The 13,176-nt window shown below is 38.2% G+C and overlaps 1 protein-coding gene across 16 annotated transcripts in view; it reads left to right on the top strand.

Moving 5' to 3' along the window:
* TNPO3 (transportin 3) overlaps positions 1-13,176 on the top strand; it is an 87,425-nt gene that overhangs the window by 3,297 nt on the left and 70,952 nt on the right. For 4 of the 16 annotated variants that reach the window (XM_008512148.2, XM_070617681.1, XM_070617676.1 and 1 more), the window contains exon 2: positions 9,904-10,064. The exons of 4 other annotated variants lie outside the window; for them this stretch is intronic. Coding sequence is in view for 1 of the 12 variants with exons in the window: in XM_070617673.1 (XP_070473774.1) it covers positions 11,264-11,287 (24 nt within the window). In the remaining 11 variants the exon portion in view is untranslated. Of the gene's footprint in view, positions 1-9,903; positions 10,065-10,968; positions 11,288-12,182; positions 12,292-13,176 lie in introns of those variants that run through there. 8 more of the 16 variants (XM_070617675.1, XM_070617685.1, XM_070617677.1 and 5 more) reach the window with 4 other exon arrangements.

Here is a 13,176-nt window from a genome sequence, read left to right as displayed (position 1 = left end):
GCCCACCCCCCCGCCCCCCCGTTTCCCCTGGTAGCCACTAGTCTGTTCTCTTTGTCCACATGTTTAAATTCCTCATATGAGTGGAGTCATACAGAGATTGTCCTTCTCTATCTGGCTTATTTCACTTAACATAATTCCCTCAAGGTCCATCCGTGTTGTTGCAAATGGGATGATTTTGCTCTGTTTTATGCCTGAGGAGTATTCCATTGTATATATACCACATCTTCTTTATCCATTCATCTGTTGATGGGCACTTAGGTTGCTTCCACATCTTGGCTATTGTAAATAATGCTACAATGAACATTGGGGTGCATGGGACTTGTGGAATTGCTGACTTGAAGCTCTTTGGATAGATACCCAGTAGTGGGATAGCTGGATTGTATGGTAGTTCTATTTTTAATTTTTTGAGGAATCTCCATACTGTTTTCCATAGTGGCTGCACCAGTTTGCATTCCCACCAGCAGTGTATGAGGGTTCCTTTTTCTCCACAATTTCTCCAACATTTGTTACTATTTGTTTTAGTTATTTTTGTCATTCTAATGGGTGTAAGGTGATATCTTAGTGTAGTTTTGATTTGCATTTCCCTGATGATCAGCGATGATGAACATCTTTTCATGTGCCCATTGGGCATCCATATATCTTCTTTGGAGAAATGTCTGTTCATGTCTCCTGCTCATTTTTTGATCAGGTTGTTTAATTTTTCGTTGTTGAGTGTGTGAGTTCTTTATATATTATGGATATTAAGCCTTTGTCGGATGTATTACATGCAAATATTTTTTCCCAGTTAGTGGGTTGTTTTTTTGTTTCAATCCTGTTTTCCCTTGCCTTGAAGAAGCTCTTTAGTCTGATGATGTCCCATTTGTTTATTCTTTCTATTGTTTCCCTTGTCTGAGAAGACATGGTGTCCGAAAAGATCCTTTTAATACTGATGTCAAAGAGTGTACTTCGTATATTTTCTTCTAAAAGCCTTATGGTTTCAGGTCTCAGCTTTAGGTCTTTGATCCAGTTTGAGTTTATTTTGGCGAATGGTGAAAAAGAATGGTCAATTTTCGTTCTTTTACATGTGGCTTTCCAGTTTTCCTAGCACCATTTGTTGAAAAGACTTTCTTTTCTCCATTGTATGCCCTCAGCTCCTTTGTCAAAGATTAGCTGTCCATAGATGTGTGGTTTTATTTCTGGGCTTTCAATTCTGTTCCATTGATCTGTGTACCTGTTTTTGTGCCAGTACCATGGTGTTTTGATTACTGTAGCTTTGTAGTATGTTTTGAAGTCAGGGATTGTGATGCCTCTAGCTGTGTTTTTTTTTTTTTAAAGATTGGCACCTGGGCTAACAACTGTTGCCAATCTTTTTTTTTTTTCCCTGCTTTATTCCCCCCCCCCCCCCCATAGTTGTATATCTTAGTTGCAGGTCCTTCTAGTTGTGGGATGTGGGACGCCGCCTGAATGTGTCCTGACAAGCGGTGCCATGTCCGCGCCCAGGATCCCAACCCTGGGCCGCCGCAGTGGAGCACGCGAACTTAACCACTCGGCCACGGAGCCGGCCCCTAGCTGTGTTCTTTTTTCTCAGGATTGCTTTAGCAATTCAGGGTCTTTTGTTGCCCCATATGAATTTTTTGTTTGTTTGTTTTTATTTTTTTGAAGTCTTATTTTTTTGCTGGGAAAGATTTGCCTTGGGCTAACATCTGTTGCCAATCTTTCTCTCTTTTTTCTCCCCCTCCCCAAAGACCCAGTACATAGTTGTATATTCTGGTTCTAAGTCCTTCTAGTTCTTTCTATGTGAGCTGCCACCAGAGCATGGCTGCTGACAGACGAGTGGTGTGGTTCCATGCCTGGGAACTGAACCCAGGCTGCTGAAGCCAAACACACCAAACTGTAACTGCTAGGCCATCAGGGCTGGCTCTAATTTTAATTTTTATCAAAATTAAAAAGTTTTATTTTTAAAATTAAAAGAATTTTAAACCATACTTTTAAAAAAAGTTGTAAAATGGAAATAGTTTTACAAGGCCTAGGATAAAAAAAAAGTGGTTACGTATAGACTTTCTCCTATGAAAGATGAGGATTTAGGCTCTCTCCATCTAGCATATGTATATCCTGGTAATATTTCCTTTTTTGTCAAAAATTTTTCTTTTGGTGGTAATCCTTACCTTTTTCTATTTTTCACATTTACTTTATTTTATATATATCCCCAAACTCTGTCAGTAAGTGTAAATATCTTCTTAGTATATTCAAACTGGTAATCTGTTCCCTTTTTTGGTGGAAGGAAACTTCTCCCAAGAGCTGCCTGCTCCAGTCTGGCCTGGTTGTTCTGCATATCTGTTGCAGCTGTTGTCCTGAGGTCTCTATTTAACACTATGCTAGGGAATTCCCTTCACCTCTTGTTTTGGATGTGCTGAATCCTGGATCCCATGATCTTTTCTTGGATTACTCCCTCATTTGATGGATAATTGAGAAGGGAATCTTCACCCCTTCTCTCTCATTGTCTTTCTGTTGGCCTTTTTGGAGCACTTTTACCTGGAGAGAATTCCTCTAGTTTTCTGCCTGGTGGTTATAAATGAGCCTGCAGGTAGCAGGAAGGAGAATGAGCTGGGGGATGGATCTCATCACTAAGTATGTAGGCTTTAATTTAATCTCCTATTTTCCTTAGGATATTCCTGTCCTTAGGTGAGTCTGTTGTTCAAGAGTCCAGAGTCCCTCTACTTCCGTCTTTCCAAAGTAAACCATGAGTCTTCTTTGAGGGTGGGAGGATAGTAGCCTGGCCACTCACAGTCAGGGAGAAAATCTAGGAGTCTAACTGCTTATACAGATTTTGAACCCAACCCTTTGTTTTCTGTTCCACCTGTGCATCTGCCTTCAGGTGTGTACTGCTAATTCTTGAGCCTTAATTAGGATTTTGCAACATGAATCAGTTTGCCCCTTGGCCTCTCCATTCCCATCCCATCCTCCCTCCCTGCCCCCAGGCAAATTTTAGCTTTCTTAGACCTGCTGACAGTTAAAACTCATCTGTTAGCTATCTAGTTTCCACAGGTTTGTTAATATCACTCATGTTTCCGTTCTCTTTGTCCTTGTGGGTCCTCCCCCCTTTTTTTAATATCTTTACTCTGATTTTAGTGGATTTTTGGAGGAGACCTGAGGGCAAACAGATGTGTTCAATTAGTTCAATCATGTTAAACAGAAGTCCCTGCATTAGTTCTTCAGTTTTATCAAAACCTTCCACTGACTGGCCCCTACTTTTTCTTTATTAGGTCTTATCTTTATTTTCCTGTTTACCCAATTTGGATTCCAAGATCTCTCATTCTAGTCGCTTTTTTTTTTTGCTGAGGAAGATTCACCCTGAGCCAACATCTGTTGCCAATCTTCCTCTTTTTGCTTGAGGAAGATTAGCCCTGAGCTAACATCTGTGCCGGTCTTCCTCTGTTTTGCATGTGGTTTGCCACCATAGCATGGCTGCTGAGGAGTGGTGTAGGTCTGCACTGAGGAACCGAACTCAGGCTGGCCAAGTAGAGCATGCTGAACTTAACCACTAGGCCACGGGGCTGGCCCCTTCTAGTCACTTTCTTAAATATACCATCAACCCTTCATGTGTTATTTGGTGAAACTTCAGTATGGATGTATCCACCTGCTTCTCCTCCTGTCAGCTGTAGGTGCTCTGCATCTCATTTCCTGAATTCTCAGGAACCTTGATCTTTTGGTTATCCTCTGTCTCACTTACTCAGACTACCTCTTTACTCGGTCCTTTCCATCAGCATTCAAACAGCTGTAGTATCTCCCATAGTAAGCAAATGGTTTTTTGGGGGAAGAAGATGCTACCTTTGTCCAGTTTTGTGATTTCTTTGATTCTTTCTTATCTCTCTGCTTTTACTATTACTCTTTCCCAGTCCTGTTTTCAAGTGAAGAAACTAACCCATCTTTTCAAAGTTAGAGTCATAAATGATTCTCTTCAACTGAAAGTCACTTCTGCCTGCACTACAAACCTAGAGCACTTTATTTAATTACATTTATCATTTTTTTCATCTTTTTGAAAATTTGTTTGACTCCCCCGCTAGGCTATCGTATCCTTTTATTTGTTTATATAATCTGATACCCATAGTTGAAGGAATAAACCATGGTTGTTAAGAAGGAATCAAGATGCCTGATGTGGTTTTTTGTTTTGTTTTTTGTTGTTTTTTTTGCTGAGGAAGATTGGCCCTGAGGTAACATCTGTGCCAGTCTTCTTCTGTTTTATGTGTGGGTCGCTGCCACAGAATGGCTGGGGAGTGGTATAGGTCTGTATCTGGGATCCATACCCAGGCTGCCAAAGCAGAGTGCACTGAACTTATCCACTAGGCCATGGGGCCAGCCCCAAAACATAGATTCTTAAAAATGTTTTTTGAATCAGTAGCTTGTAGGCACCTCCAAAGGGATAGTTGGGTAACTCAGATTTGTCTTTTTCTATGAATTTCATTTATTTTTGCTGCTTCTCTCTGCCATATCCATGGGTAATTGAAAATAGGCATTCTTCAACCTCCTATGATGCTCTGTTTTTGATCTTTCCATCCTTTTTTTTTAAACAACTTTTATTATGAGTTTATATTGACCTCTTTTTATGCTTTGAAATACTTGGGTACAGAAACGGGGAGGAATTTCTTGACTCAAGAAGTCTTTCTCCAAGTAGTCACTAAGTGATACATTTAACCAGAAGTATTTTGATGTAATAACAAGCATCAGGTTTTAATTTTCAATTTGAAGTTGGTAAGGAACAGAATTTGCTTGATTTGTTTCAAAACCACCTTGAAGAATATACATTTTGAAAAACTATTATCCTTACTCCCTTATGCCCCATGCTTTACTAATGTTAGAGTCATTTAGTGTAGTTATAATGACCCTGGTGACTATAGATTTGGTGTAAAGGTGTAATTTGGGTATGATTTAGCTGATGCCATGAGTTAGCCTTTTTTCTCTTTAATATTTGTATAAAACAGCCATTTTTCTGACGAATCTATGTTCATTGTTCTAAACTTTTTTCCTGCCAAAATTCTTGGAAACAGCCTACAGCCGTGGTTTTGTTTTATGTAATAGGCAGATATCACTCATATCTTCAAAGTATTTTAAAAGAAATAAAATTATTTTGAAACAGATCTTAAAGGAAGCCTATCTAACAGTGGACTGTTCTGAACACTTGGTGGTTTCTTTTGTCCACCTCCAGTAACCAAAATTAGTAGAAAATCTAGAAAGCAATGGAAGGAAAGACCATCTCTTTCTAGGGCTAATGAATTATGCTACTCATTTGTTCTATTTTGTAATTGGGGTTATAAGGAGGAGACTGCTTTTACAGAGACAATGTGTGGGTTAGAGGTTACTTTAAAAGTTTTATAGTTCTATCTGAACACTGAAAAGAATTGATGAAAAGCATAAAAAGCACAAACCAAGTGAAATCAAGTCATACGTTGATTGACTACGTTGGCATTGTCATTTTTGGTTTATCACATATCCTTGGGAATTTTTCTTCTAAATATATCAGGAAGGTCATGGATCATGGAGTACTGGCTTCAAACTTCTTTCCTAGTAATTTTCCTCTTTGGAATTCCTTGATTCTTTAGCCTAGTTCTGAAACCTAGGGTCTTTGGTTTTTCTCTAGCAATTGCAGTCATTGATTTGATGTATCTGAAAATCTACGCATTTTTAAATGCTTATGCTCTCATCCTCCAGTTAAGTGATCCTTAAAACATAATATACTTTTGAAAAGAAAGCCTTCTACAAAATAGAAAATGTTCCTATACAACTTCTGTGGATTGATTAGTTCAGTGAACATAGGAATCCTGTATGCCTTGCATTGCTGGAAACTGGGAGTATATAAGTAAATGATAAAAACCAAAAACTCTGTCCCAAAAGAGTTTGCTAATCTGGCTGTGTCATCTCATATGGTAGTCAATAGCCAGATGACTACTGTGGCTATTTAAATTAAAATTAAATAAAAGTTAAAAATCACTTCCTTATTTGTACTGACGCATTCCAAGTCTTGGATAGTGCAGATAGGGACATTTTGTGTTATTGGTGTATTGGAGCCTATGAATGAGAGTTTGATGGTATTTCTGTTGGCATGGTAGTCTGTTACATGGTGGCATTCATCTGGATTTGGATTAGTTTATTTCTTGTCTTCCCAGGCCTTGGACCAGAGTTGATGGTTTGATTCAGGATATAAAATTATCAGGACACTGCTGCATCTTCTAATTATAACATAGTTTTCTTTCAAAGCCTTCCAGATATTTCTTCAGCATTCTTTCATGTTGATTGCACTGATGTTTATGACAGAAATGGAAAATAGATTTTATTTATTGTGGTAAAATATTTGTAACATAAAATTGAACTATTTTAACCATTTTTTGGTGTATAGTTTAGTGGCATTAAGTACACTCATGTTGTTGTGCAACCATCACCACCACCCATCTTTAGAACTTTTTCATCTTCCTAGACTAAAACTCTGTAGTTATTAAATAATAACTTTCTATTCCCTCCTTTCTCCAGCCCTTGGCAACCACCATTCTACATGTTGTCTCTATGAATTTGACTATTCCAGGTACCTTATATAAGTGGAATCATACAGTATTTGTCCTTTTGTGTCTGGCTTATTTCAGTTAGCATAATTTCTTCAAAGTTCATCCATGTGGTAGCATGTGTCAAAATTTCGTTCCTTTTTTTAAAAGGAAAATTTTAACCGTTTGTAAGTGTACAGTTCAGTGGCTTTTAGTACATTCACATTGTTTTGCAACTGTCACTACCATCTCTCTCCAGAACTTTTTAAATCTTGTAAAACTGGAATTCTGTTCCCATTAAACATGGTTAATTCCCCATTTATCCCCCCATCCCTAAGCAAACACCATTCTGTGTTCTGTTTCTATGAATTTGACTACCTCAAATAAGTGAAATCATACAGTTGTTTGTCCTTGTGTGACTAGCTTATTTACTTAGCATAATGTCTCAGGGTTCATCCATGGTGTATCATGTGTCAGAATTTCATCGCTTTTTAAGGCTGAATAATTATGTACCATATTTTGTTTGTCCATTCATCTCTCGGTGAACATTTGTGTTGCTTCTACCTTTTGGCTATTGTGAATAATGCCGTTATGAGCACAGGTGTACAAATATTTGTTGGAGTCCCTAATTTCAATTTTTTTGAGTATATATCCAGAAGGAGAATTGCTGGAACATATGGTAATTCTGTGTTTGTTTTTTTTTTGAGGAACTGCCATACTGTTTTCCAGGTTTTATAGAATTTTAAGCTCTGTTGAACTTAAAAACTAATTCATAGTAAGTTGAGATTGCTCAGATTCCCTCTGCTGTATTTCTCTAGCTTGTACCCTGGTACTGAAATATTACCAGAGTGTTTTATTGCTGTATAGGTGAAGCCCGAGAGAGAAATGTTATTTCTCTTTATTAGAAGTTCACAGTATTGCTAAAGGCGATAATTTTGTAGTGTTGGGCAGGTAGAACTCCTTAAAAGTACTGACTTAATTTTCCTCTTTTTGGTAGAGTTCCCAAAATGAAAATATGAAACATATTTGGGGGGGCAGGTAAGAAATTTTCTGTTAACAGCGTTTACATTTATGGTTTTTACTTATTTTTTTCTTAAGCCCATAGCACAATTCTTTTGTTTTTCCCTGTATTCATTGTTTCCTTGTTTGTATTTTCTGTCTCAGCCAAGTTTAATACCATTTAAACAGATAGCCCCAAAGCAGAAGAATATACTTGCAAGTAGACATGAAAATATACATGTTTTTATGTAAGCATTCAGAGTTTTCTAACACTGTTATACGTTTTTTACAATGCTTTAAGCTAGACATCTCCGATTTCTATAATATGAAAACTTGGAACTTCAGCATCTCATTAACATATGCTTAATAAATCTGATAATCTCATCATTCTCCTTTATATGAATTATTATGAAATTTGCTCAGATAGACAGGAATAGAGACCAGTAGTTAAAGGAAATACATTTTCTATATTTTTCGCTTTCAGGAAGCTCTTACACGGGCTGCTTCTTTTGCTTCAAATGAAATGGTTTCAAGCTTGGCATTTTCTACTTTTAAAGCAAGGCTGCTCAGTATAATTAGTAAGGCCCACTGTGGAGTGATTACCAAGGAATGCATGCTTCAGTCACTCCCAACCCAAGTTGGTTTTCTAGATCCGAGTGTATTTGGGCCTTTTTTCAGGGCCATTCTTGAGGTTAATCATATGCATAGGTGACTGAGGGTTTGTAAATGGGATAGGGATTCTTTGCACTTGTCATGAAAAAGTTTTGGCAAGATTTTTCAGTACCACATTATGCATGACCGACAGCTACAGATTTGAGCCAAAATTAATTTGACAGAGGTAATTCCGACATAGGATTGTTTGAAAACACTTGTCCGAGAAATACTGGGATTTCATCAGAAACTGAGAAGACCACAGTTGCATTGCTGTCACTTGGTCTTACTGATCTCTTTTGTTGAGATCAAGATAGAACAGTGCACGTGGGCACTTGCAAAGTTGTCTTGAAGAGTGTTTGAGTATTTCTTCTGGAATTTGAATAGCTTCTGATATTTAAAGAATTATTTTTAGCCAGAAATCTCTTCCCTCCCGTAAGGGAAATAATGTCTCCCTTTTAATTATCTATTCACTTATTTTGAAAATAGCTGTGAAATGTAAGTTGGCTGAACTTGTCTCTATAAATGAGCTTTTTTGCTTTTAAAAAGATTATGCATACAAGAGTATTCTATGCGTCTGGGAGCTAGCAAAGGGCTTTATCATTATTTTTTGTGTGCTCTCTGCTTTTGGTGGTGGGAGTTGTTTACTCATCACTGCTGCGGTGAAGGTATTAGCTAAGTTTCATTTCATCATAGTTTCTGTGTTTCAGGCCATCTTGCAAAACAAGGAGTTTTGAAAATATCATTTTTAGGTAGTGATGGTTATCTTTTAAGCCCCATAGCTTATAGTTTTCTTAATATCCCCTCACACCATTTTCTCTCCCTTTCAAACCATCAGAAAGTAACTTGTGACAGATCTAGCAGTTTGTCTTAAATTTGTAAAGTTATCGTAAAGGATTAGATACAAAAACTTAAGATAGTTGGGTGATAATTGCTTTCTCTGTTTCAGATAAATTAAACGTTTTTCTTTCTTTACCTGTCTCATGAAAATAATTTTTTCTTGATTTGGGAAATTCTGATTTTCTAGCTCTATACAACATTGTTACAGGGCAGGTGTCAAAAATGTTGCGTTTGTTTGATTATGTTTTTTAGTTCTTCTTACTCTGTGCTCTGACCTGGTCTCCCTCTCCCTCCAGTACACTATAAATCTTTGAAAGTCTTTATTTAATAAGTGTATTATTCACTAATTGAAATGCTTAAAAAAGTACAGCAAGCTGACACTTTTATGTTACTTTTCAAATCTCATTGAAATATTTGTATTTCCAGAACCTCATTTCCTATTTGCCAGAGCTCTTCCGTCCTCAGTGATGTCTTTTAAGTAATTCTGCTTAATTTGGGGAATTTTTGTGTAGGATTAACTAGCAACCTTAATCCGCTGCTAATTCTTGGCAGCTAATGAATCCTTAGGCTCCTATCTGGGTGTATGCCTGCATTGTTGAGGGCCTGCTCAGTGATTTCGGTTGATTCGGCAGTTTTAGAACTGTTGGTGTAGAAGTGAGTCTTGGAGCAATAATGCACCATTAAAGCAAAAAGGGGGCAAGTACTTTAGGATCTGCTGTGCAGTATAATGAAAGACTTAGAGCATGCTAGTGAAAAGATTGCTGGGCCATAGCCTGCTTTATATTCATCACATAGTCATGGAAATATCTTTTGAAAAGACTGATATAAAGGCCTGTTCTGCTACTGCTTTGTGAATGGAAGATTGGAATTAGATGCTTAAATGGATAATGTTCTCTTGTTGCAGCCTCTTTGAAATGTGCTGCTAGTGGGAGCTGCAGCTTCCTCCTGCTGACTCTGAGCCCCAGGCTTCGGTTGAGATGGTCCTTTCAGAAATGTGGAGCTTAGTCCAAGCCTGGATTTCAGTGGGTAGCACCTGGCATCTGTGGCTAGAAAGTCCTATGAAGTGTAAGTGCTTTATTCTTTCCTTGTAAAGAATCCCTTTTCCTTCCTTCCTTCCTTCCTTCTTTCCTACCTTCCTTCCTTCTCTCCTTTTTTCTGCAGCTTAGCAGAGGGGAAGAACAGTGAGCAATGTGCTGTAGTGTCTAGGGTGTCAGGATTTGGTTGCATTTCCTTTATGATTCAGTGACCAAAGTAAGATTGTTTTTGGATGCCAACAATTCTTAAACACTCTGGCATTCAAAATAAAGTGATAAATTATGACCCCTTAATATATAGTACTGGTAGTATCGTTCTGGGTAATTTTTCGTTGACAGTTTGCTTAGTAGCTTTGTGGTATTCCACTTTGTCAGGTTTCTTTAGAGGTCACTCTTGTATTTTGTTCTTATTACAAAAGACAAATACTTGAAAAGAGAGGCACATTTGACCAGTGGGTGAGGCAGCATCAAGGTAAATAATGATGCTTGAAATGAGAAGAGAGCTCTTCTTTCACTTTGGTTCTATTTGATACATTTGTGCAAGGAGCAATTGGGGAATTTTTCTAAGACCAATTTCTCATGGAATTATCCTAGGAAATTCATATAATTGTCATCTATATTTTAGTTTAGTTAAAAAATAAAAAACTAAATAATAACATAATGAGCATTAGAACATGCAAGCTTTGTATTTGGTTTAGTTGCCAGGGCCTAAGTGCTGTTCTCCTTTTTTCCCTATTTCAGAAATACTGGTAATATTTTAAAGTAAGTTTGTTCCAGGAAAGACTTCTATTTTGGGGAAACTTTAAGGTTCCTTTCACTGAATCTTTTTTTTTTAAAGATTGGAGCCTGAGCTAACAACTGTTGCCAATCTTTTTTTTTTCCCTACTTTTTCTCCCCAAATCCCCCCCAGTACATTGTTGTATATACTTTTTTAGTTGTAGGTCCTGGTTGTGGCATGTGGGACGCTGCCTCAACATGGCCTGCTGATCGGTGCCATGTCCGCGCCCAGGATCTGAACCGACGAAACCCTGGGCCGCCGAAGCGGAGCACGCGAACTTAACCACTCGGCCACGGGGCCAGCCCCTGAGTGAAATTTTTAAATCTTCAGATTTTAGCTAAGAAAATTTTGAGCTTCTTCCCATTTCTAAAACAAAATATATATTTAAAACAAAACAAAACCAAGGCTCCATCTGGGCAAGGCAGCTGAAGTTCTGCAAATAAGGACTTGGAATGAAAAATGTCTCATCCTCTCAGGTATTTTGTTTTCTTTATCTGTAAAGACCTGATTTGCTTGTGTTCTGTTGCCCTTTCTCTCTCTAAACATTTTGGATTCTGGTCTTGTAGCTGATTTCCAATTTAGTAGGTATCTCAGCTACCTGCTAAGGGAATGGTCTTCATGTTTGGGAAAACAAAGAGATGTTATAGATTTATGAGATGATGGTATCTTGTTATTTTGCTTCATATTTAACAATTTAATATATACTTTAAGTGCCTCTTATGGCCAAAGGATTTTGAGAGATGCAGAGGTAATTAATAAGGTTGTGCTCTACTTTTTAAGAGCTTATAGTCTATTAGGAAAGATTAACAAAGGCCCAAGTAATTACAACATAAAGTTCTACAACTGAGCTGTGACAGAGTCAAGGATACCTTGGGAGTAAGGTAAAATGATTTCTGCCTCCAGTGTTTTTTCTTTATCTCTGGCTTTCAGGAGTTTTGAGTACGATGTGTTTAGTATTTGTTTATGGGAATAGGGGACAGGAATGTTCTCTGTTGCCCTCGTCTTCTGTAATCTTTAACAGTTCCACTGTCTGTTATTCTCCCTGGTGGGGCTTTCTCAGTGATCCTGTCCTCTCCCGTGGCATTTGTGCTCTGCCTTGCGTCTGGTGGGCCTTGTGCAGGATAAATTTTTTCGCCCTTTCTTCAGTGATAGTAGACCTCTGATAGTATTCATCGAGTATGATGGGCTCAAGACTGTTTTATACCCTGTCTGCTAGGAGTAGAGGTTTTTTCTTTTACCCTTATTGCAACAGCAATGAGTCTTAGCTGATGTCTTGGTGGTGACGTGATTTGCTGCCCCTCCCACATGGCTTAGGCTTTTGTTGAGTAGGGGAGAAGTGTCCAGTCAGAGCTTTTTATGCCTTTTCTGCAGATGAGGCTGCTGCTCCCAGGACTGCACCAAGAAAGGAGGTTTTCTCTACTCTCCTGCCTTACCTCCAGTCTTTCTCCTGAGTGTCGTGGAGATCTGTGGAGAAAAGCCTGTAAGTGGCTATGAAATCCCCTTGTGTCTATGAGTCCCAGGGGTTTTGCTAGCTCACACTCACTCAGCCTTTATCAATTTGTTAATAATTTTAGCTGAATTTTTATTACCTGGTTGTCTGGTGCTCTGCATCTCTTCCACCTTTGTTCTGCTACAGATGAGCCAATGCTTGCCTCCTGTCTCCTTGGAGAGGTCTGTCTTTAGATTTCAGTCTACTTGGTTGCCTTGCAACCTCAGCTTTCTGATACATTTAAGAAAAGTTAATTTATGGTTTATTTGCTATTCTTTATTTTTTTATTTTTGGGTCTCTTGGTAATGAACTCTTTTTAGTCTTAAAATGTCTTAATTTTATTGTATTTTGGGAGGATTTTTTGCTGGGTATAAAATAACCAATTGGCAGTTATTTTCTTTTAGTACTTTGAAAATACTTGGTTCCCATTGTTTTTTTGTTTTTTGTTTTTTTTTTGAGGAAGATTAGCCCTGAGCTAACATCTTCTGCCAATCCTCTTCTTTTTGCTGAGGAAGACTGGCCCTCAGCTAACATCTGTGCCCATCTTCCTCTACTTTATATGTAGGATGCCTGCCACAGCATGGCTTGCCAATCAACACATAGGTCCGTACCCAGGATCTGAGCTGTCAAACCCCAGGCTGCGCAACTGGGCCGGCCCCTTGGTTCCCATTGTTTATGTTGACAAGTCAGCTGTCAGTCTAGTTGTTGTTCATTTAAAGATAATGCATCTTTTTGTCTCTGGCCTTTAAGATTTTCCTTTTTGTCTTTGGTTTTTTGGCAGTGTTGTTATGATGTGCCTAGGTCTGGTTTTTCTGTCTTTGGGGTTTGTAGACCTTCTTAAATCTATGACTTGGTATCTTCTATTAGTTTGGAAAT

This window comes from Equus przewalskii, chromosome 4 (assembly GCF_037783145.1).
Source record: "Equus przewalskii isolate Varuska chromosome 4, EquPr2, whole genome shotgun sequence".
Taxonomy (NCBI): Eukaryota; Metazoa; Chordata; class Mammalia; order Perissodactyla; family Equidae; genus Equus; species Equus przewalskii.
This window is presented reverse-complemented; position numbering and strand designations above follow the sequence as displayed.